Source organism: Acartia tonsa, chromosome 4 (assembly GCF_053477335.1).
Source record: "Acartia tonsa isolate MP-2025a chromosome 4, ASM5347733v1, whole genome shotgun sequence".
NCBI lineage: Eukaryota > Metazoa > Arthropoda > Copepoda > Calanoida > Acartiidae > Acartia > Acartia tonsa.
Window position 1 is genome coordinate 13,033,621 of NC_137263.1, and position 26,390 is coordinate 13,060,010.

The window sequence follows — 26,390 nt, forward strand, 5'->3', positions numbered from 1 at the left end:
CTTGTGGAGCAAAAGATCCCCCCAAAACACTAAAAATATGAGTTCTAAGCTTATTTTAAAAGATATCAACCTGATTTTTTAAAATAATACTTTTTTAACATAACCGAATCAACGAACCATTACAGATTTCATTTGGGACTTTCCTTCTAGGGGCTTGTGGAGCAAAAGACCCCAAAAACACTAAAAATAAGAGTTCTAAGCATATTTTTAAAGATATCAACCTGATTTTTTTTAATAATACTTTTTTAACATAACCGAATCAACAAACCATTACAGATTTCATTTTGGGACTTTCCTTCTAGGGGCTTGTGGAGCAAACAACCCTTAAACCACTAAAAATATGAGTTCTGAGCTTATTTTAAAGATGTCAACCTGATTTAAAAAAAAACTTTCTTAACATACCTGAATTAAGGAACCATTACAGATTTCATTTTGTACTTTCCTTTTAGGGTGTAGGGGAGCAAAAGACCCCTAAAAACACTAAAAATATGAGTTCTGAGCTTATTTTTAAAGATATCAACCTGATTTTTTTAAAATAATACTTTTATAACATAACCGAATCAACGAACTATTACAGATTTTATTTTGGGACTATTCTTGTGATTTGTGGAGCAAAAGACCCCAAAAAACACTGAAAGTATGAGTTCTGAGCTTATTTTTAACTATATCAACCTGATTTTTTAAAAATAATACTTTTATAACTTAATACTTTTTGGGGGTCTTTTGCCTCACTAGCTTCTAGAAGGATAGTCCCTAAATGAAATCTGTAAAAGTTACCAAGTTCGGTTATGTTAAAAAAGTGTTCTTAAAAAAATCAGGTTAATATCTTTAAACATAAGGTCAGAACTAATATTTTTAATGTTTTGTGGTTCTTTTGCTCCACAAGCCCCTAGAAGGAAAGTCCCAATATTTTTAGTGTTTTGGGGGTCTTTTGCTCCAGTAGACCCTAGAAGGAAAGTCCAAAAATTAAATCTGTAATGGTTTCTTAGTTTGGTTATGTTAAAGAAGTATTATTTTAAAAAATCAGGTTGATGTCTTTAAAAATAAGCTTAGAACTAATATTTTTAGTGTTTTGTGGTTCTTTTGCTCCAAAAGCCCCTAGAAGGAAAGTCCCAAAATGAAATATGCAATGGTTCCCTAGTTTGGTTATGTTAAAAGTTTCCCTAAAAAAAAATCAGGTTGATATCTTTAAAATAAGCTTAGAACTCATATTTTTAGTGTTTTTGGGGGTCTTTTGCTTCACAAGCCCTTAGAAGGAAAGTAACAAAATGAAATCTGTAATGGTTCCTTAGTTCGGCTATGTTAAAAAAGTTTCCATAAAAAAAAATCAGGTTGATATCTTTAAAAATAAGATCAGAACCCATATTCTTAGTGTTTTTGGGGGTCTTTTGCTCCACACGCCACTAGAAGGAAAGTCCCAATATGAAATCTGTAATGGTTTGTTGATTCACTTATGTTAAAAAAGTATTATTTAAAAAAAAAAATCAAGTTGGTATCTTTAAAAATAGGCTCAGAACGCATATTTTTAGTGTTTTTGGGGTGTTTTGCTCCACAAGCCCCTGGAAGGAAAGTCCCAAAATGAAAACTGTAATGGTTCGTTGATTCAGTTATGTTAAAAAAGTATTACTTTTAAAAAATCAGGTTGATATCTTTAAAAATAAGCTCAGAACTCATATTTTTAGCGTTTGGGGGGTTTTTGTGCTCCACAAGCCCCAAGAAGGAAAGTGCCGAAATTCAATTTTCAAAGTTTTATGTGTACATCCAGTCATATAAGAGAGCCTACAAAAAGAATTAGGTTGATAACTATAAAAATAAGCCCACACGGCCCTCCCAAACTTATATACTGAATTTCATTTCCTATAACTGTACAAACTTCTCCCCCCTTATTACAATCTAATATATTTTCCAAAATGGCTTCGAAACCAAAATAATGTCCGGTTGATTAGAACCTGTTCTCATCCATACTGATATATCATGAATATCATCGAATTAGAGACAGTTTTCCACGAATATCAAAATAAAAATCATAAAATTAATACCAGTTTTGTAAGCTTGGGCCTTCGGCCCAACTAACTGGTTTGATAATTTATTACAGAATCATTTAGATTTAAAGCTCTTCTATTACTAAAATATGCCTGAACGTCTATCCTATAAAATCGGAAATTCCTCTACTTTAAATTCAGTGTCTGATTTTTTTTGGTTTTTTACAATATAAGCTGCCAGGCTGCTTATTGACTTCTTTATAACCGCTTTCATTATGATGTCAATAAATCATAGATTTAGAATACAGATAGCTGCGCCTTATATGAACACAACTATTCTGGCTCCCCTTCGGTTGGACAAATCATTTTAACACAGAATTTAAATCCTTATGCAATTTTGTGTGTGTGTTCGTGTGTGTGTGTGTTTGTCTTTGAATCTAAATATCTTTAGAAATATGCACTTGCACACAAATATAAACAAACATACACATATATACACACACACACAAACAAACAAAAACATTTAAAAATCACTGTCAATAAAACTGTCAGATGAAAGAATAAAAGGTTTCTTTTTTGTCTAAATAATGGCGAATTTTCATATTTTCCTTAAATATTTAAAATATTCTATTAAGAGAAAGGACGTTTATATCTAGGCATCAAAAACTAAATAGAAGAAAATGTTTTTTTTTATTTAAGTAATAAAAATTTACAAATCAATATTTATGTACCATCCTACATTTAAATGAAGATATATTAAGAATTCTAAAGTAAAATAGAAATTCTAACAATCTGATAGTATGAATAAAGTAAACATTAATTATAAATTCAGTTTCAATTAATTTTTCATGGTCTGATCATCTAATGACAAATGTTGACAAATTAAATGGTATCTTATTCTACTAATGGTGTTTATATTAGCAAAGCTTGTAAATAACTTTGAATGTTGTCAATTTATTTATTTATCCGTAGATAACTATTTCAAAAGGGGGGGGGGGGGGGCGAAAGTGACACTTTTTGAAACCAAAACTAAAAGTCAACAAAGGAACTCAACTAAAAAAAGAGTTACAGGTCTGAGATTTTGCATGGCAGTTGCTTTATAGGGGTACAATATGGAACTGTGAAGAAACGGCGGCGCAACCGCCAAAAACCGCCGTTTCCCGCCGAATTTTTTTTTGCCTTTTCTCGGCGGTTTTCGGCGGTTGCGCCGCCGTTTCTTCACAGTTCCATATTGTACCCCTATAAAGCAACTGCCATGCAAAATCTCAGACCTGTAACTCTTTTTTTAGTTGAGTTCCTTTGACTTTTAGTTTTGGTTTCAAAAAGTGTCACTTTCGCCCCCCCCCCCCTTTTCATAATGATTCTTGTAATTTTAGGGAAAAAACAAACCTAAGCATTTAAACTTTTAAAGACCTTTAAAACTGCCTAAAAAGAAGAGTTTAAAGACCTTTCATTAAAATGAAAATATTTCTATATTGAACCCTACCACATATACAACATATATATGGTATAAAGTTGTATTTGAACAATACTCGAGAAGAAGATGAAAAGAAACCTTATTTTCCACTTAATATAGAAAGAAATACACAACTAATTCAATACTACACATGTTCAAGAGAGGGGAAATTGAATGAGAGATTTTCTTTTATTTTAACAATACAAAATATAAATATACTATATTTCCTATTTCAAACTACAATACTCATTTATTTTAGGTTAGCAGAAATAGAAACTTTTTTATAATACTTATGGGGAATCCTTTTTTCTAGGAGCGATTATCTTGAGAGGTTCGAGAAACCCCTTCAAAAATAGTTATAAACCTTCCTCTAACCTGTAGGAGACTACACTGTAAAGTAATAACATATCAATTCAGCGGTTTGAGAGATCCTTTGCTACAGAGGGACAGATAAACATCCCATTAATTTATAGCAGAATTACAGAGTAGCTGTATAAATAAGAATAAACTGTCAAAATAATAATCTGTTTTGTATTTATAGATGAAACAATTAAAATTTCATTATTCATATTAAATTTAATTGTTTAGTTTTCTAAGGAACATTTTTTCATTTATCTCTCGTGCCCAAAATGCACGAAGAGCTTCAAAGCAATGAAATTAATTTTTTTAAGGAAACTTCATACTGGTCATTGGTAGGTTTTAGCCTATTTTTAGAAGGCAAAATTAGATTTGCGCTGCTTAATTCAGATAAGAAAAAATAATTTTGGCCAAGTAAGGCTCTAATGTACAAGAATTATACCCATTGAAATAAAATGATACGTAATTTTGCAAATAATTTTGAAAGAAAAATTATGAAAATACCTAGACGAAAACCAGCAAACCAAAAACGTTTCCTGTAATATTAACTTTTTAATTCAGATAGGTATTTTTATCAACATTTTGCTTATCACTTTATTTCTGGTAACCCCTGACATATAATAGGTAATATGTTCTGAATATTAATTTATCTATGTATCATCTGTGTGTGTGTGTGTGTGAGTGTATGTATGTGTGTGTGTGCGTGTATGTATGTGTGTGTGTGTGTGTGTGTGTGTGTGTGTGTGTTTGTGTGTGTGTGTGTGTGTGTGTGTATGTATGTGTGTATATGTATGTGTAAGTATATCTATATTAGTATCATGTCCTATGTATGTGTATGTGCTTATTTAGCCATCAACATATGCAGTGACCACTCAAAATTTACAAATATATAGTACATTTATAGTACATAAAAATGTTCATATAGTACCATATAGTACACAAAATTTAAACTAATATAATACCATATAGTACCAAATATTAAAAAATAGTACCTATATATCTTATTAAATAAAGTAGTAAGGGTTTTATGTCTGAAGCTTAAGATCTCATTAACTACTGAACAATTGGGTTAGCAATTTTAGGTAAGCTTCACTGAGGTTGTATGTAGATTTTGGGCTATTTAATTTTCAGAATTATGTTCTGAGATGTCCTAGAATCTAGGTACTTAGCTGCTAGTCTATAATACAAAGAAGCTTGATGTCTGTCTGTCTAAAGATTAAGAATTTGGTAACGGCTGAACTGAATGGGCACTACTCTCCAGGGAATATACATACTGGTCATATAGTGGTTTCAAGCAATTTTTGTGGGGTTGGTAAATCCTAACCCCCTCAAAAAAAAAAAAAATGATATCCCCCACTAAATTTTTTCTTTTAAGTAAAAAGTAATTGCTGAACCAATTCGGCACTACTCTTCAGAGAATATTTGTACTGTTCATGTGGTGGTTTTAAGCACAGTGTGGGGCGAAGCCGTAGAGAAAAAAAAAACAAATAAAGGGGATAGGAAAACCCCCTTAACAACCCCCCCCCCCAAAAAAAAAAAAGAATTTCACCCAAAAAATGGAATATTCCTAGTTATTTTAAACAAAAATAGTTTTCCTTAAAACTGAGGACTTTTTATATGAAATAATAAGGTTTTTGTGAAATGATGATGGAGCATTAAACATTTTTTTAATTGGTGGAAGAACCGAACACTAGAAGACTTTTTTCAAATAAGTCCTAAAAATGGACATTTATTGCGTAATTAAAGGGACTGTGAACGAGAAAATTTCTCAACAGATTATCAAAGTATGTCCAAGATTGGGAAAAAATTTCCGGACTATATAAATGTGCTGTTACTTGTCTTTTTTTCCTTATATAGCTAACACTAAACTTTTGACATAGTTCTCTATTTTTCACAACAGTTAAGCTGACTTTTAATACAATCCTTGCTTTAAACCAATGTATAGTTACTTAGAAATTGATAAAATAAGCAATAATTTTTATTGAATACCAAATACAATAACAAAGCTAGAAACAGGTTTTTTTATTAGTATCCAAGTAACTTTAGATGGCCCACCTTTAATTAAAAATTTGTAAATAATAAAGGTGAAATATTTATTTATAAACAGTCTGATAAAAGTGTAAACTAATTCTCCAAAGTGGGTTATTTATTGTCCAACACAATAAAAAAGGATATTATTATTTTAAATAACCTCTGAGTTTCAACCTTTTGTAGACAGTGAGTGTTTTTGGTTGATCAGTGTAGTGAAATGTGGTTAGAAAATGTTAAGATTTGATAATCAGATGAGAAATTTGTATGTCCACACTCCCTTTAAAGATGTCGCACATAAAGGTATTACTTAAAATTTACAGTGAGGATCTAAACTAATAAATTTCACCGACTGAGAATTACCATTTTTTTTTATAATTCAATGGGCATGCTGTTCCAACCAGTTCCTTTCATGATATAATGACTATTGATACTCAAAAAAGTGTTCTGGTTGCTTTTGTTCAGCAATATGTCAGTTTTGATTTTCATAAAAACGGGAAGGGTTCGCTCTGGAGGAGAAAATTTTTTCTTCTTTCAAAGTATGGCTTTATTTACCTTCCTGAAGAGTAGATTAAGAATCAAAAAATGGTTTATAAAAATATTGACCCTTTTTACTAAAACATCCAAAATTGTCAGTCTTTTGAGGATAGCCTTTTCTACGATTAAAATCTTTAAAAATAGTTTTTTTAAATTCTTTAATATACTCTTCGGATCTACTTCAGTTCACGGTAAAATATTGCTGGTAAGCAATATTTCCTAAAATCTATAAATTTTAAAGGCTGCTAGCTGCCAAACGGCTGAACGTACAGATCATGCCCGCACACTGTTTTAAGCGGCATAAGAAGGCCTACAAATAATCTGGAATAGCCATAAATCAATAATGCATAATTATCTCGCAGTGCTGAGAAATGCGCGAAAAAGACCTATTTTACGCGTTTTTTCTTCAGTGAAGTTTTTCCTGTGCATAATTGGATCTTGGTCGTTCCAGATTATTTGTAGGCCTTTGTAGGCCGCTTAAAATGGTGTGCGGATATGATTTGAACATTCAGCCGTTTGGCAGCTAGCAGCTTTTAAAATTCATAGATTCATAGATTTTTGGAAATATTGCTTACCAGCAATATTTTACCGTGAACTGCAGTAGATCCTACTCTTCAAAGCAAATTCAGGAAGGTGTATAAAGCCATAACAAAAATTCTTTTTTTTTTATGAAAATCAAATTGACATATTGCTGAAAAAAGCTACCAGAACACTTGTTTTGGTGTCAATTGTCATTATATCATAAAAGAAATGGGTTAAAATAGTGCGCCATTTTTTTTGCATTTTGAGTCGGTCTACTATACATACACCTCCAAGGTCCTACCCTAACCCAGCAGGGCATTCTTTACTTAACCTAACTTGGTCATCTAGCAATATACAGGAAAAGCACTAATTAAAAATTTAGTATATGTATTTAGCCGCTTCAGCAATCATAAAAATATGAAGAACAAAAAGAGTTTTATATCTTATAAGAAATAATAAAAATCATTGAAGCAAAAAAATATATGATCAAGGTGATTTTAAGAGTCATTGCATATTTCAAAGCTTATAATTTTACTTTACATACCCAAATCACTACTCTCTATATTAGTATGTATTAGAGCTGAAAGTACATTGTAATATTACAAACAATATTATAATACTTTGGTTGGTAATAAGTTTTAAAATAATATTGAAAAAATTTCATATAGTACCAAAATTTTAACTCATATAGTACATATAGTACCTAGTTTTTCATATAGTACCATATAGTACAAAATTTTGACTATATAGTACATAAAGTACATATAGTACACAGTGGTCACCCTGCATATGTATTAGGGTGGGTTCATATCGGAATTAGACAAAGCGGGGATATGCAACAGATAAATTTAACCTTAAAAACATTTCTGACCAAAAAAGAATTTTAAAAAATTGAGTTTTAGAACACGACCACTTAAAAATATAATTCATTACTTATTAGTATGCAAAGACGACATTCAAAAAATTTTTTGAATCAGAACTATGGCTTCATGGTGCTCCCTGGAAAGGCCTTGAGGAGCTGAATCAGGAACTTTTGTCCGTTTCAAAATATCTCGTTCCTAGCCCTAGAAATCACTAAAAAACAAAAAATTTTAAGGTTTATTGAGAATTGTCCAATTTGTAGAGGTTTTTTAGATTTTCTCAGGCTAGGAACGAGATATTTTGAAACGGACAAAAGTTCCTGACTCAGCTCCCCAAGGCATTTCCAGGGAGCACCATGAAGCCATAGTTCTGATTCAATAAATTTTTTACTCCCATTTACAAATAGCTATACAATTGAATGTCTGGTCGTCAGCGGTTTTAAGACTTAGGATAAATTTTAAATCATCCAGAGGTGTATTATATCTATATAAATTGAGTGCAGATCCCCGCTTTGGCCTCAGAAAAAAAATGTCCAAAATCGACCCACCCTAATATGTATATATGTACATATTAATCATTTAGCATTAACTAAATAATAAGAATTCCACGGGGCCATTGATTGAACAGATAATCAGTTGCCATAAAAAAAAGGCGAGTATACAGTATCATTAGAATCACGAAACCTTACAAAAGTAAGTAATTTCTTAAATAGCATCACGGGCGGACTGGAGGATATAATAAGTAAATTATAGAGCAGCTTCGCTACTTAACAAATATAGTAAAGCCTTTGGAGTCTTTTTAAAAGAGATACTAGGTAGTGTACCTATATATTTATGTACATCCTTCGAAAATTCTATAAAATTACAATTATATTTATATTTTTTCCTAGTCATATATCATAAATATGTCATGTTCAATTATCATCATTAATGTGTTATCATTTTTATATTCGTACTGCATTTATTTTTTAAAAAAGGCAACGTTTTTTTTAGAATGACTTTGAAACCGATTAATATCCGCTGGATTAAAACCGGTTATCAGTTATACTGAAAAATTATGTACAGCATCGTATTACAGACAAATTTCCACGACAATTGAAAAAAAATATAAATTAATACAGGTTTTGTTAATCCTGGCGGCCTTTGGTCCCTCAGGGCTTACAAAACTGGTGTTATTCTAATTTTCAGTTTAATACCCGCGGAAAGCTATCTATAATACGATGCAATAAATAACTATTATAGATTTTGTCATCCTATAAGCAATACTTTTTTTTAACTTCTTTTTATAGGTAAAGGGAGGGTAATCAAACCTATCTTTAAACAAAATACTAGCATATGAAGTGATTGGACTGCAGTGTTTTGATCCAGAAGTCTATTAATGTCTGCTTAGAGCTTCCCTATGAATTTAAGACCTTACAGTCGTTCTTGAGATCTTACTATACAAAAAAACAAATCAAAATCAATTATCTTATCTATGAAAAAGAAAAATAACGTTTTTTCCTTTATGTTTAAATTGGATTTATTCCTTATCTTTAAAAAGAGTTCACGTCGAGAGAAAAAATGTAAGTTTTATTTACTTTAACACCCTAGAAAAACAAGACCTATTTATTAAAAGAAAACATGTAAAACAAGGATGTAAATATGTTAAAAAATCTGACATTTAAAATGTATTTGGATTGTTATCAGATAAATAAGATACAGCAAGTATATTAAACATATGTTTTACGAATTAAGGTAAGTTTTCAGACGATATATGTACTAAAAAATCATATATCGTATCGTATTACATCCAGTTTTCTACAAATAAAAAAAAATGTACAATGCTAATATTAAAACCAGTTTTGTTGTGCATTTTCAATTCCGCGGAAAGCTGTTTATAAGATAAATAACTATTATAATTTTTGGCATATTCGTTAAGTTCATGTTAACACTTGTTTAGTTCCCATGTAAGAGAAGTTTCATTCGGGTTCCGGGGTTTACAATTGTAGCTTCCTTCTTGAAATAATGTAGAGAATTATTTAGTAATTTTTTTATAGATAGAAAAAAAAAGTAAGGAAAATGGAACATTTTTTTGTAATTTAAACGAAGGTAAAATGCCCTCCATCTCCCCTTAATAAGTTTGCAAGACTAAGAAATGGGCTGCCGTTTATGTTGAAATTTGCCAGGGGTAAAAATCTGTTACTGAATAAGTTAAAGTTATCCAATTTAGAGAGTGTTTACATACATAGGTATAGGGATTATAAGGTTTACTGTTATTTTTCTCCCCCTTTGAATATGGAGTCCCTACATGGAAGAGGCGCAGTCAAAAGTTACTTTTTAAAGTGAAAATTTCCTAAATAATCAAGATACTCTTAAACCAATAAATAACCATGAACGGCAACTGGTAAAGAAAGTGCATTGAAGAAATAAGGTCATCCAAGTGTCCTTCCTTAAATCTTCAACTTTAACATAATTAAAAGCTACAATTTACAAAAAAAAAATAACCTCATTTTTTTTGCAGCGAATCAATAATTTATCAAAAATAAATAAAGATAGAAATTTTTGCTTTAAAAATATCTTTAAGGGATTTATAGACCTAAAAAACAAGGGCCTCACAAAACGTATCGTTCGTGCGAACTAATACAATACGGAATAGCTTTGCTACGATTTTTACAAGATTACAATATCGTATAAATTGTATTTTTACACAGTTATCGGTGAAAACGGAGAATTGCAAAAGTCATTTGTTGCAAATACACCTTTTTCTTTTCAATTGAAGGCCAAATTAAATCAATTTCTTACAGTTTTTTTTCGGTAGAATTCCTTTTTTTCGTTAGAGGATTCCAAATATCCCCACCCTTCCAGGAAGAAAATAGGAGGTGGGAGGTTGGGGTGCAGGGAAAGGGTACAAGACGTTCTTATTCCTCTTCAACCCTGCAGGAGAGCCCCGTACATAAATTGCTTTTACCAAACCAAAAGCAAAGACAATAATCTTAGCAGATTTACAAGCTATTTGAAAATTAAAGCAAGTGTCCGTGGGTTTAGTTGTTAGACTGCGTTTAAAAAATATTTTTAAATAAATTTAAACTAGTGAGAGGGGGGGGGGTGTTCGTTTAATTCTTTTTTTGACTTAAGGTTAAAATTGTGTACTGAGTAGCCCTGCAGGTTGAAGGTTCCTTAATTTCAGTCTATTTTAAGGGGGGGGGGGTGGAGGGTTCTATTCAATGCTCACTAGGCACTTTGCGGGAAAGCAACAACATTTTTTGTGTCAATTCTTTATTGAAAAGAAAGTAATTTAATTGTATTTCTACTTGTTTTTACTTTCCTAATTATAAATGGGTTTAATTACACCAAATTGTCTTAATTTGAAAATATATTTTTGTTGTCAAAATTCTTATTATTTTCTTTGTATAGTATTGTACAATAAGATGCAATAAAAATACATGTTACACTATGTCAAATGTAAATAATTTAGTTGATGCACTATACTACTTAGGATAAAACTATCCTTGTTGTCATACAATATATTGAATAAGGTTAAATAGTTGTAATGGAAAAACTATGAAACAAAACAAAACAAAAAAGACTTAGGGGAATATTAATGTGGAAAAAAATTGAGAAAAGTGCTGCTTAGTGTTATGTAATTAAGAAGGGGGGGGGGGGTAAGTTAAAGGATAAATAGACTATAACTCCCCCAGGAGATAAATAAAGCTTCTCTAAAAGGAAGAACTCAATTAGTTCTCTGGTTAACAAGATCTTAAAGGACAGACAGAAAAGCAGATCATACGAAAAGAATTGTAGATTAATTGATTAAATAACATGTATGTTTATTTCTAATCATTTCGTTGGTTTTTGGGAGGGCTGAATATCATGAAAGACCATGTTTTTTTTGACTATTTAGAACCGGTTTTATTTCAGTGGAAAATAAAAGTTTACCTGTCGTCATGAATTCTATGAAAAGTAATGTTGACATGCGGGACCTGGTGGAGCAAGACAGCCCAGATACTTGGCCTGTACTCCTGCTGAGACGTTGTCATCACATTTGTCACGCGGGACATTGTCGTTTTTCTTTAAATCTCCCCGAGTAGAAGTTGTCTATTTAAGTTTTTCTTTTTTTTAGCTTGTTTTGAAAATCACTTTTTTGTCACATTTTCTTAAAATACATTTTTATAGGTTTTTAAAACCTATATTTTTTCACATTAATAACTATTGAATCTGTTTTGTTGTAAATTAACCTGTTCTACATTTTGATTAGTTTTTAATGGTATATTGTGTATGTGTGTGTGTAGGTAAATTATATTTGGGGGAAAAGAGGATGTAAATAATCAATATGTAGTATGTACAACTGTGATTATATGTTATTTACTCTGTCCAGAGTATATACCATATTATATTATATACATAAATACATATATGTATATTGTATCTACATTTTATTTTCTGAAAATAAAAAGAAAATTATAATCTTGATATCATGTTTTATTTTCCATATTTAGTTATTAGTTAATATCGAAAACATAATGAAATATTAACAAGAATGTCAATAATCAAATTAATAACAAATTCAACAAAAATAGTAAAATAATATATAAAAGCCTTCCGAAGCTCTAGTGATGGTTGCATGCAACCAACCCTTTGATAGCACGACTGTGCGTGGTCTTGAGTTGTACCTACTCCGGGCAAAGGCATTCCCCCTACCCTTGAATAAAATTATGATAAATGACCAGTGAAAAAGTTAGAAGCAAAACAATCTCCGTATAAAATATTCCTTTTGGGGAGAAAAACTTAAAAATAATAATGAAACTTAAGAGCATCTGAATACTATACAATATTGATAACACATAATCGGATTAAGACAGAATAATAACATTCCTACCTTATTAAACACCCCTTCAATAATAAAACATTTTGTTTAATCCAATATCACAACACCCCCCCCCCCCAAAAAAAAGGGTTATATCTCCAGCAAAACTTTTATACATTTGGGCAATCTATGTTAAAGTTAATGAGTATTCCATTAAAGGAATTGATAACATACCTATCTTTTATTTGTATATTTTTTTTTTTTTTAAATCTTCATGTAAATGTGTTCCACAAGAAGTGTTTCTTTGAATCAGTTAATAGGTATTTATCGCAACATAAATAGCAAAAATTTTAAAACTAGGCAATGTATTTCTATGTTTTAATAGGTTGTATTTATATACACAGAGAGAGGGGGCACTGGCCATAAAGTTTTATAATAACGTTTTTTTAATTCGTTGGTTCGACAACTTGGGAGACTTCAGTGAATTTTTATTGGTTCGTTCATTAAGTTGAGTGTTTAAATGTTTCAACCACTAATTTTAATCTATAGAAGAGGCAATTTTGTGTATCATTGTGGATGTACATCAATTTATCGGCCATTGTCTTATCCCTTTAGATCCCTGATTTATATTTTTAGTTAAATAAAATAAAATTGGTAACACATCTTAAAATATTTTTTCTACTATATTTTTTTTGTTAGAATGTAAAAACTACCCCCAATTCCAATATAGATGTTATGTAGCGGGGCCGGGTGGTGTCCTTTAAAAAATGCCAATATAACAATAATAACGTTGAAACTATGTCTGGTTGTTAAATAAAAATGACTTTTAGGGAACCTTTTTAAGCTCATGAGCATGGCACGACGGATATTAATGATTACTTCTACGACCAAAAAAGCAAGAAAATGATATAAATTAGGGATTTTTTTTTCCAAAAAAGTATATTTTTTTGCTGAGTAGATGCAACACTACTATGCAGTAAGAATAAGGTTAGAAATAAAGATGAAAACTAGTAAATACAACCTAACATGCTATACATACATAAAACAACACCATGTAATATAGAAAAAAAATACATAAAAGTGTACTCAAAAGAAGATTTTAATGCAATATACAAAAAAATCTTTAATAAAAGAATGAAAAACTCCAATGCTATAAAAATTATATAGTGTAAACTATTTGAGATTTGACCCTTAGTTTCCTAATATAGATATAAACGCCAATAAGTATGTTTTATTTGGCTAACAAACATTATATTTAACATTGCTGTATTTTCTAGCAGCGCAAATGCTCTATAAATCAAGCAAGTTCGTAAAAAAAATATTGGATTTAATTTTGCTATTTTTATGTTATTATAGCCGTGCGACTTACAAACATTATTATACTTGTTGTAGTGTATACAGGGAGGATGGGGACATAGGGCTGTTTATTACACTGGTCCCCAAAGTTTCATTGTAACCAATGTTTTCTTATTAGTTTGCTTAACATTTTTGGGGACTTTTAATGTATTTTGGGTTCGTACATCCCTACTTATTAAAATCTACTAAAGGAGTAATTAAATTTGTGTATCATCATTAGGGATGTAGATCAATTTATCGGCCAATTGTCTTATCCCTTTAGATCCCTGACTAAAAGCAAAAAAAACAATATTAACATTAACCTACATAAGTCATCTCTATATTGGTACATATTGGCACTAAGTAATATAAATAAGGCACAGGAATAATAACATTCATAAGGAGCGAAACACAAAAAATATACCTAAAAATATTTTAAATAAAAACAGCCAAATACGAGTTTTAACATCCAAATATGTCCTATTTCCACATTAGCGTTCAAGATAGTTTAAATATATTCAATAGCAGCCTAGAACCCCCCCCCCCTAGATATACCACACTTTTCTGGGATTTTGCTGAGTCAAGTATCAACTGTTGGGAATATCAAAGGATGACTCCATGCAAAATTTGAGCCGGATCCGGCCAAAACCGGCCGTGAATTTTATGAAAAACCGGTTTTTTCCGGTTTTTAGGGGGTATCTGTAAATCGATTCAGCTGGAGCAAAACCGGTTAGAGGTACAAAAAATTTTACTTCACATGAAATTTAGCCAATGCAATTGCCTACAAAAATGTACATCATCATCAACTTGATTGGACAACTCTTTCCCCTCCTAAATGTCCATTAAAACCTCGGAAACGGCAAAAATCGCCAAAAATCACGCCTTCGGCGTCAAATAACGGCTAAACGGTCAGCCGGAGGCGAATGAAACATAAATAAAGAAATGTCTGCCTCAAAAAGTTGTTCAACATCAAAGAGATGCTTGAAGTCTCTAAAACGACTCCTTCCCCTCCTTTAAGGGGAAAAACTGAAAAAACGTGATTTTCAAAAGTATGCCCACTTCGTGGGTGTGGGGGGCACTGAACCCGTCACCCCAGGGTCACCAAACATAAAGTCTAGGCGGCCCACAATGCTGAATTTTCACCAAGTGAAAGTCTTGTGTCATTATCTTTTATGAGAAAAAAGTTATTAATTAATTAAAATTTCAAATTGTGATTTTTTGATGGATTTCTTTGATGAAATGACAGGCCGGTCAATTTTTAGGCCATATTTTGCGGTTTTTGGGCCGTCACGCCCAAACGGTTTGAGATAATCTCACGGGACCTTTTGCCCAACCTAAGTCTGGTTATTTGTGAGGTCTAGGAAAAAAAACAGACTTACGCAAAAGATTATAATTATAATCTTTACACAGAAAAATGGCACAAGGTGAGGGTTTGAGGGGGCAAAATGAGCCGACCAGCGATTTTTGACGGCACGCAGCGACGTCGTGCTTCATCCAATCCGGGATTTTTTTTTCTTAGACCTTACAAATAACCAGGCTTAGGTCGGGCAAAAGGTCCCGTGAGATTATCTCAAACCGTTTGGGCGTGGCAGGCCGAAAACAGCAAAAAATGGCCTAAAAATTGACCAGCCCGTCATTTCATCAAAGAAATCCATCAAAAAATCACAATTTGAAATTTTAATTAATTAATAACTTTTTTCTCATAAAAGATAATGACACAAGACTTTCACTTGGTGAAAATTCAGCATTGTGGGCCGCCTAGACTTTATATTTGGTGACCCTGGGGTGACGGGTTCAGTGCCCCCCACATTCACGAAGTGGGCATACTTTTGAAAATCACGTTTTTTTCAGTTTTTCCCCTTAAAGGAGGGGAAGGAGTCGTTTTAGAGACTTCAAGCATCTCTTTGATGTTGAACAACTTTTTGAGGCAGACATTTCTTTATTTATGTTTCATTCGCCTCCGGCTGACCGTTTAGCCGTTATTTGACGCCGAAGGCGTGATTTTTGGCGATTTTTGCCGTTTCCGAGGTTTTAATGGACATTTAGGAGGGGAAAGAGTTGTCCAATCAAGTTGATGATGATGTACATTTTTGTAGGCAATTGCATTGGCTAAATTTCATGTGAAGTAAAATTTTTTGTACCTCTAACCGGTTTTGCTCCAGCTGAATCGATTTACAGATACCCCCTAAAAACCGGAAAAAAACGGTTTTTCATAAAATTCACGGCCGGTTTTGGCCGGATCCGGCTCAAATTTTGCATGGAGTCATCCTTTGATATTCCCAACAGTTGATACTTGACTCAGCAAAATCCCAGAAAAGTGTGGTATATCTACCCCCCCCCCTCATCATGAAAATTTAGTCCACCAAAGTGTAATGGATTAATGAGTTATTTAAAATAAGAATCTTCACTAAAAAAAACACAAGGTGATAAAATTGTAGAAGCTCAGTGGTAATTTGAATATATATACAATATATATTTTAACCATCCATCTTAATAAGATTGTATTTTTGACAAATAGGAATCCGGAATTATAGAAAAGCTGTGCCTCCACTAAAAAAGAAAGAACTCTAATAATCGGAAGGATATGGAAAGTCTATATTTGTTGGCAGAAAACTAGAGAGCATCATTATGACTACGACTACCATTAACAAGAACAATTATGACAATATGTAGCACAGTAATTTTTAGGATACAATAATATAACGTAAGTTACTCTGAGCATACGAGTATTTTTGTGCCAACCACTAAAAAGAACTATCAAGAACCACCAATAAGGCTTGGTTCAGGGTAGGTTGAACTAATTTTTTTTATTGATATGGCACACGAAGAATAACTGTATTGCCTCAAACTTTTTTTAAAATATGCATATAACACATTGTAATTGTTAAGTCCTGATATTTTAAAAACTTTTTATGCTTTATAATGCGAGGAAAAAAATGTGGGTTACTCATTTGAGCTCAAATACATTTCGTTCAACTAGATACCCTTTAGTTTTTACTTCTAGATTCCTCTATAGGCGCAGCCGCTAGTTTATATTTAATAGACCTCAAACATTTACCTTGTAATCAGTAAAGTGAATAATGGTATAACAATTTGTTTTACTGGCAAAAATGAAGAAAGGCAAAATAGTTTCTGGGTGCAATTTTTCTTTACATTAAAAAATGCTTTATATATAGTACTATTTTGTGTTATATGAAAATAAAAATCTTAAATTTGGACCAGTCTAACTGAGTCGGATGGATGGTGCATAACTAATAACAGGTTAAACACCAATATGTAAATTTTTAGAATATCAATAACAGCCAGCAACTCCAAGGTTTTTATAATATGCAGCTACTTATGATAATCAAAACTTTCTCTTCATTTTTAACAGCGCAGCTAATATACAACTAACTAGCGGTTTTGCCCCTAGCATCAATTCGTAAGATAGGGGTAGAATAAAATAGCATTAAACCACCCCAAGAATTATAGCCTAAAACCACCCCTGGACCTATGTGAAGCTTTCTTAGAAGGGAGAACTCAATCAGTTTTGTAGTTGTCGAACTCCTAAAAATCAGACAGAAAACCTATCTTCTTCATATGAAGGAGTTAAGAAAGTGCCATTTGTACAGAGACAGATCAGCTAGAATTTTCCTGTATATTTTAATCATTTTGTTAGCATTCCTGCAACAATAAGACATAATGGTATGAGTATAGCATCTCTATAATAATACCTTGCAGTCCGTGCGTCTATTTTAAAATTGTATTTTTTTTTAGATTCTTGGTTAATTTGCCTAATGAGTCAAATTAAAGTTGATTTCTGGGTCGATAAGCAGGGTTTCGGATCCGCATTGATTTTTTGCGGATCTGGATCCTCAAAATTTGGTCAGTGCAGATCCGGATCCGGTTCCGGATCCTTGACAATAAAAATAAAATCACCAAACTTTTCAAAATATTTTTTCTTCAATTCGAAGTCAAAAATACTTTTAATTTTCAAGTCTGACCCTAAACCTTAAAGATTGGCTCTCATCAAGAGAATGTCTGAGATTTTATATAAATTTAGGTAGATTTTTCCATTTTTCCCCGCATTTTTTTGAGTCCAAGGATCCGGATCCTTGGACTCGAAAATATGCGGATCCTTGCGGATCCGGATCCGAAACCCTGTTGATAAGGCGTGGAATTTTTTTAAATTCGATCGTAAAAATGTATCCTTATGCCATATTTGTTGGATTTCGCTTTTATAGTTGATGTCATCCTTGTTTATTAATAGAAATGTTGGCTATAAAAAGAAGTATATCACTTTATACAAAGTTAGAGAATATTTCCATCTAGAGGAGGCGAATAAAACTTATCAAAACTTTTCATAAACTTTTTCTTGAAAAATTTTGGCAAGAAAGTTGATGCGATTAGTCTTATTTAAATAGGAGAGGTAGATTTATGAAACACATTTTTTAAGTGTGCTAATTTAATGGAAGAGGGACGGTTTTAATGAGAGTATGGTGTCTTTTTAGAAAGGAATCTTTTATATAACTGGTCAATTCATATATGTACGTTCATAAGTCACAGTTTCCAAATGTCACAACGTCAATACAACTTGGACATTAATGTATACTCAGTGATAAATATTTTATTATATCATGCAATTTATGAGACAACTAAAATAAATTAACTAATAACCTTTTTGAACGCTAAATTGATGTTTAGAAATATAAAATGTAGTTTTACTATAAATGCTGGCTACTACAAGCTAGATTGATTACCCATCAATTAACCATTGCCTAATGAGTGGAATAATCTTAAAACGGCGGAAACCGTTTACTTTTGTAACCGCCTTTTTGTTTTAATTTTACTCTGTTTTAACAACTTATCCTATTTTATAAAGTAATAAGCTTTTTTGTCTGTAGTGAAGGATCTTGCTATCCGCTGAAGCTTCTTATAGGTCCCCAGGATGGTTTAAGGCTGTTTTATTTTTCATAAAAAAAGTCGTTGTATGGTTTTTATCTATTTTTCTTCCATAACATATCCCTTCGAATGTCCCTAGATACTAGGACCTCAGCCGCTAGTTAACTCAAATAGTATCAATTTTACAGCTTAAATTCATTATGAAATTAGTAGTCTAATAATAGCGACGCCTAAACTATTTAGACAAGATAAAAATTTAAACAGTGTGCGAATCACTCAGCTAAAATCAATACAGTGAAATTTTTAAAATAGAGTTGTTCATGCTCTTTACTACCTAGGGATAATTTGACCAAAAATAACTTTTACGAAAACCTTTATATCGTTTTCTCAAAACCTTATAAGTCTATGTAGACAAAAAAAACAATCAAATAAGAACTTTTATGAAAAAATGAGAAACAAAAAATTGTGTTTTTCAAAAAAAAGCCCCTAGTGTCTGAATAAGATAAAAATAGTAGAAAATTGTAAACATATGCTATGTTTGTCAATTTATTTGTTTGTTTGTTTGTGAGGGTGTGTGTGTGTGCGTGTATTAGTTTACTATATGAATGAAACTATGTACAGTGTCCTTATCTAATTATCAAAAGCTTGAAACTTGTCTTAAGTACATATACAGGGTGCGATGCTAAAACACACATTTTATATGAAAACACTATCATTTGAAACCATGAAAAAAGCAAAAAATATGATACCAAGCTTGTTAACTATATTTCATCTAAATTATAGTTGTAATTTTTTAAATGTACTCAAAGATTTATGTCTGTGACTGTCTATTACACATTTAATTAATAAAAAATCTTTACCATATTATATAGCAGAAATATGTAGGACACCCTGTAGGTAGATATATGTATCCTTTAAGCGTCTTCAGTGTTCAAATATTAATATATATTATTTTCATAATATTTACAATTTAAAATATGCCTAAAAAATTTGCATAACATTTACTATACAATTGTGATGTTTAAAGATTTTTTACACTGATATTCGAGCATTTTTAGCACAAATTATGCTTTATTCAAATTTGCATGAAAACAAGTTTTTAGTACCTAGTGGTTAACTAAGAATAAAGCATGGATAAATGGCGATACTAAAGTTGGAGAAATTCTATAGTATGGTGGCGATTCTTAAGTAGAGCCTAATTTAATACTTCAGTTATTAGGTTATTTTACTTCAGGTGTTACATTTTGAATTGCCCAGTCGCCTCAGGTACTATCTTATTATATAAAGTAGTAAGCGTTTTTTGTCTGTCCTGAAGGATCTCGCTAACTGCTAAACCGATATTGTTCTCCTTGACTGTGAAGCTTCCTACAGGTCCTGGGAAGGTTTTAAACTATTTTTGGAGAGGGTTTCTTTACCCCCCTCCCCCAAAAAATATTTTTTAACTCTTTTTAAACGCAAATTTAATATGGAATGAGGTCGACTTTTCCCCCTCCTACCAGTGCCCCTAGAGGCTTCTAGGGGCGTAGCCGCTAGTTTGATTAAAATTACTAAGGTAAAAAGTAGGACACCTGCCACATGCAGACAAGGGTTAGGTAATAACAAATAAGATCCAATGAAAATTATTTGAGAGTTTAAACTGAAGTCTCAACCTTGAACACAAGAAAACTACATACAAAAAGTTAAAAAAAAACCATTTTTTAAATCGATGATCAAACTTTTCATTTAAAATTTCTTGTTTTGACTTTTTAAGAATCAAAACATGATAATTTACATAACCTAACAATAAGGTTGGTATCAATTTCTTATCAAAAAAGTTTTGAAAAAGAAATGTTATTTATTGAAATATGATCTAAAAATATGTTTGCAAAGAAATCCAAGAATATAATCTGAGCCGATAACAAGAAAAGATTATCTAAAACTTTACAAGGCCAATTATGTACATCAGTAGCGTAGCGATATCCAGCTACTTCATTTTAAATAATATAAAAGATTATAAGAAATTCTTCATGCACAGTTGGGAAATGAAATGCTGATAAATATCCAGGTATCAAGTTTTAAAATATGACATTCTTAGTTCAACTAATTTACAACCCTATCTCCACCTAAAAAATCAGTCACCAAAGGTTAAATATAAGCCATATACTTACATTCCATGGTCTTATTCCAGGTGACTTATGGTCGGACAGACTGACATTTGACGGTAGTTATAGGGTAGCACGACAACTAAAAAAAACAACAAGTGCCAAATTTATGATAAGATTGTTTCAGATGAAATGCAAAAAATATATCTTCTTAGATATCTCATAATCATTACTTCAGAATTACGGTTGCCGAAAACACACAAACAAGTTTTACTAAAAAAGAGGTAGGTAAATTCTACAAAATCTAGATATAAAAAAGAAAATGATGTCATAATAGGTAAAAATATGTTAATGAATATGGCAGTTTACATTTTAGATGGAGAATAAAAATAACGTGGTTTTAAGTACAACTTTATCAAAAAGAAATTGAAAAGATTTTAAAGTTGGCAACGTCAAATTAAAATCATAAACAATGAAGAGAATTAGCTGTAAACATTTAATTCTTTACATGAAAAAAAGATTGCGCTTCCTAAGATTTTTTTTTTGGAAGGGATATTTGCTTTATTGTTTATTGACTTAGTATACCATAATACGTAATAAAATAATTTTTATAAAGATACAAAAATTAAATATCCACCTACCTACCTATTCTATTCCCTTCAAACCTAATTTTATCTTTTTATAAGTCAAAAAATTAAAAAGCACAACAGTTATCAGATTTCAATTAAAATAAATTAATGTGCTTCCAAGAAAAAATTCGGAAAAAAGCCTAAATAAAAACGGCTGTTGGAAACAATGTCACCTTGAAAGAATGTTTCTTTTAGTAGCGTAGCTACTCTAAAACTAAAGTATGTCCGTCTGCACTGTTCATGAATTTAATTAGTATTCAAAATGTATGTAAGTTAAGAAAATGTTTAATTACTTGTCTACGGATAGTACCAAATTAAGTGTAGACTTTCTTGTGACTTGACATAACATCATATTTACAATTTTAATTCAGTTTAATCATTTTTGAATAGGGATTGCTAGTAACTGCTGCGCTTCTTTGGTACTAAATTGTTCTTTTGTGTCGATAGAAAAATATTTTTCAAGTGTTTAAGATAGCTGACTGACTCGGGTTTGCATTCCCTTTAGTCTCGCTTAAATCATAAGGGTATGGTGGAAAATATTTTAGCCTCGCGACTAGTTACCAGCAGAGATTTTCTATAAGTAGGTTACGTCCGCCTGTACGTCCACAGCATATTCCCAAAATCGGAAACTTAATAGATTCGGTAAAACGATCTTAAATCTTAAAGCATATTAGCTCTATAGACAATATCAGAAAGCTAGTAGGTGCGTCTATTTTTAACATTTTTATTTTCCCGACGAATTCCAACTTAATAATCTAGCAATTTGATTTGACATAGTAATTCCTAGGATTATTAGGCACTATTATATTATTATTCATATCTATAAAATTACACATCAAAATGCTAGCAAGTTCAATTTAAGTATGTTGTAAGTTAACCAATCTTACAAAAATAAAAAAAAGTTTTCCTTGATCAAATGTACTTTATACTATTTGGTTCATTTTTCCCAATATTATTTTTTAAGCTTTCCTTTTAATGTATCTTATCAGCCTTGCTTTACCTAAAATGCCAAGAGATTAATTGGGCGTAAAAATACTAAAAATCTGAAATAAATGTACATATACATACCTAGGTATATAATATAAAACTTGTAAAAGGCAGAGGTGGATTCTTATAAAGACTTTTTGGCTCACTGGCTCACTAAAATCAGTGAGGCTCGCTTAAAATATTTGTGAAAACTCCTCCAAAATCGCATAAAAATCTAGAAAAATTAAATAAAATTATAAAAGGGTTATTAACAACAGATTTAGTTTTGTTTTTGTAGATTTTTTATGCAATTTTGGAAGATCTTTCACACAAAAAATTAGCGAGCCTAACTGATTTTAGTGAGCCAAAAAGTTTTTAAGGAATCCACCTCAGTAGAATGAACTTTTACGCCTAATCCGGACATTATTTTAAATGTCTCTGAACTTTTACATTGCGTGTTGACTATAAACACGATAAAATATAAAGCAGGAATAAGTAAATCTTTTTAGACTTTCTTTCTAATACATGGAAAATTTATGTTAGTACTTTTCTATAAACAAGGATGACAACTTGAATATGTAGCGAAGTTTTATATAGAGACAAACATTGTATGTTCAAAGGAGAGGAGAATTCACCCCCCCCCCCCCCTACAAAAAAATTAATCGTAGATATTTAAAACAGCAAGGTAGAACCTAATTTCACTTTAAAGAAAAAAAAATTGGTAGGTAATTATCTTATTATATTTCTTTTTTCAGGCGGACGAGCAGGCATACCTACTGACAACATTGTGTTATTGAGTAAATACGCTACTAAAAATAAAACATTGCAACAAAATTTGAACACATTATAACGGTTGGGTTGCATGACTTTGGGCAGCAAAATAGCATAGCAAAATCAGGGATAAGGTGGGTAAATGTTTAATTAAAGCTTTAAATGTCATCTTTCATGGTAATACCTATGTATTTTTAAAGCTTTAAATGTCATCTTTCATGGTAATACCTATGTATTTTTAAAAACAAAATCAGAAGTTCAACATCCTTAAGCCCTGGGTCTCAATTAATACAATTTAATATAAATAGGTAGATAATGTTCCTATAATTCTAATACTTTTATTTGAAAAGAAATATAATGATTTTTTGTCTCTTATTAAAAAAAATTTAGAGGGATAAGAAAAATCCTAAAGATGAAAATTTAAAAAAATTGCATAGCAAATTGAAATTAAAATATAAAATATGAGTTTTAGTGCATCTGAATGTGTGTGTGTTAGTGTTTGTGTGTGTGTGTGTGTGTCAGTGTAAATTGCCTTGTTTAGCCTCATTCTGCCCTGATAATCAACTTTTCATTTGCAAAAAAAAATGTCAGCTAGGATGCAGTGCTTGCTTATTTACTGTGTGTGTATGTGTGTGTGTGTGTGTGTGTGTGTGTGTGTGTGTGTGTGTGTGTGTGTGTGAGCAAGAGTTATGGGTCCAAAACCTATTGAACCATCCAGTTTAGGTTCTTGTCTGAGTGTGTTTGCGAGAACAGAAATAAAGATAAAGAAAAACATTAATTATAAAATAGCAGAGATCTTTTGTTGAAACTTGAAATAGAACTAGAGAATTTATACCACCTCTAGTTTAAATGTGGAAACAAATTTCGTTTTCAATTTGTGTTAATTTTTAATTTGATCTACTAATATTTCTCTTGACAGGTTAGCCTAGTTCTTTTCAAATTAAAAAAAAACACCAAAGACCAATATGAAGCTTCCTGGAAAAGGAGAACCCGAATGGTCCAGTGGTTAAAGTGATCTAAAGAGACAGCCAGACTTATATTTGATAAATATTGTATATTAATTCGAGGTCCTCTCCCAATTTACCTTAATCTTGTCTGTTTCTCATTTGTTATGATTTGTGTGTGTATGTGTATGTGTATGTGTAAGAGTGTATGTGTGTGCCTCTAGCATCAGCAAAATAGTCTGAAACAAGACAAAAAACAAGACAGAGATAGGTCACACTTTATTGCAAAAATTAAAAAGAGAACACAAGAGCTTCAGGAATATATGAATAGGTAGACCATAAAGATTTTCTCTCAATGTTTGAATTTTCATATACAGAATATATAAAATAACACGGCGTATGTCTGTTTGTATGTAGCCAAGGATCTTACTAAAACCTTAACCGATATGGTTCTACTTTACAGTAAAGTTCTATGGAAGGTTCATAACTAATTTTGGGAGGGTATCCACGTCCACCTTCCCAAAAGAAATCGCCACTAGAAAAAAATCCCCTTCACTTAAAAAACTAAAATTGAAAGTGAAGGGTCTCCTCCCACCCATCACTACTTCTCTTAATTGACCCTAAAGACCTTTGGGGGGGACGTAGCGGCTAGTCATAAATAAATTGGAGGGTAGATGAATCCAACCTATTTGCCTACTACTGTATACCTGAAAGACAACACAGCCAGCGGTGCAGTTTTTTTTATCTTGAAAGATTTATAGAGAAGGAAAATGTTTCAGCTTTAAAATTTTCACAAAATTAGGTGTTCTTAATTCTATATTGTCCTAATTTTGGTATAACTACAATAGGTATGTATACATTAATGATTTATTAAGTTTTTCACTTGCACATTAAGGTGTTTGAACAGCCAAGGACTGTGTTTTGCATTTGATGATATTAGAAAAGGGTCTTTAAAGTCATTATGTAGGTAGGTTATAAAATGTTTCATACATATATTAATAACAAATACTAAAAAAGCACAACATAAACGTTGTACCTACCGATTCCTTGCAAATCTGATCAAACAGTGTGTGAAGAAAATCTTTGATTAACCATCTTTGAGCCGTTGATGTACAACTGGGGTATTTTAAAAACTATACCTAATCAATAACAATCCATATTTGAAATTTTAAAACAAAACATTTTTCGTTTAGTTTAATGCTATAGGTTCCATCGTTATATCACCCTCCACTAGAGGATTGGGGCGAAGCAACTATAACATATAAAGCTTATAATAATTTGGAATTTCACTCAGATGGTAGACCATTTGAATCTAACAACAATGATACAAAGATTTGTTGATTCAAATTCTTTCACTACATGTTCTTAGGCGGAGTAAAGTAGGACACCTGTCATAATATTACTGAGGTCAGGTGAGGGTAGGTATCAGAGAGAAATGAATTATTATCAAGACATGTGGCAAATACTAATAAAAGCATTCCTTCAAATCCGATCTTATGTATCCCATCCTAATACATGAGGAAAATTATTGTAAATATGAGCTCACGGTTTTTATTTGATTTCTGACCAATTTCGAATAATAGAGACTAAACTTGTTAACATTTAACAAAATATGGCAGATGTCTTATTTTAACCTATCCTAAAGATAAGCTAAACCTTAACCGTATACGTACTTACCTAGGTAAACCAAACCTGCAGAACTAAGAAAATGATGTAGTTTTTAATCAATAATCATAAATACAAAAGTAGTTTAAAAATGAATAAAATTGAACAGTAGCAATAAAATCAATCATGCATGAATTAATGATCTAATATAAAGCAAAACTTCATAGGTAACCATAATTAAGGGGGGGGGAGGGGAGTCGTTAAAATTTTGTAATAGAAAAGTTAGATAGGTAGGGACTTTTTCCTTATTTCAAGAAATGTGTAATTGTATGGATTGAATTTAAGGCAGGAATAGCAATCAGAAAACATTTCAGATTAGTCCGCCAGTATTAGGATCAAATAGGCCAGAAACTCAAATCCAGAATCCATGAATATTGAAACTTTAAGCTCGGATTTTGAAAGATTTTGTATATTTGTGAAAATTGATTCTAAATGCCATCCCTGATTCATAATGAGGACTAATATTTAAGGATATATGTAACGTACATAAAACGAGAACCGGATTTAAACTAGTTTTAAGCTGCATAAAGACAATCAATATTTTTTTCTTTAACATTAAGGTTTGTTTTGACTCATTAAGATCTTGCGAAATA

General features: G+C 31.4%; 1 protein-coding gene across 2 annotated transcripts in view; it reads right to left on the reverse strand.

The window, feature by feature from the left end:
• Positions 1 to 12,328, reverse strand: part of LOC145316135 (protein tweety-like) — a 38,626-nt gene extending 26,298 nt beyond the window's left edge. For both annotated transcript variants that reach the window (XM_080156456.1, XM_080156455.1), the window contains exon 1: positions 11,658 to 12,328. In XM_080156456.1, coding sequence (XP_080012582.1) covers positions 11,658 to 11,779 — 122 coding nt within the window. In that variant the 5' untranslated portion in view covers positions 11,780 to 12,328. The remainder of the gene's footprint in view (positions 1 to 11,657) is intronic.
• Positions 12,329 to 26,390: the final 14,062 nt, after the last annotated feature.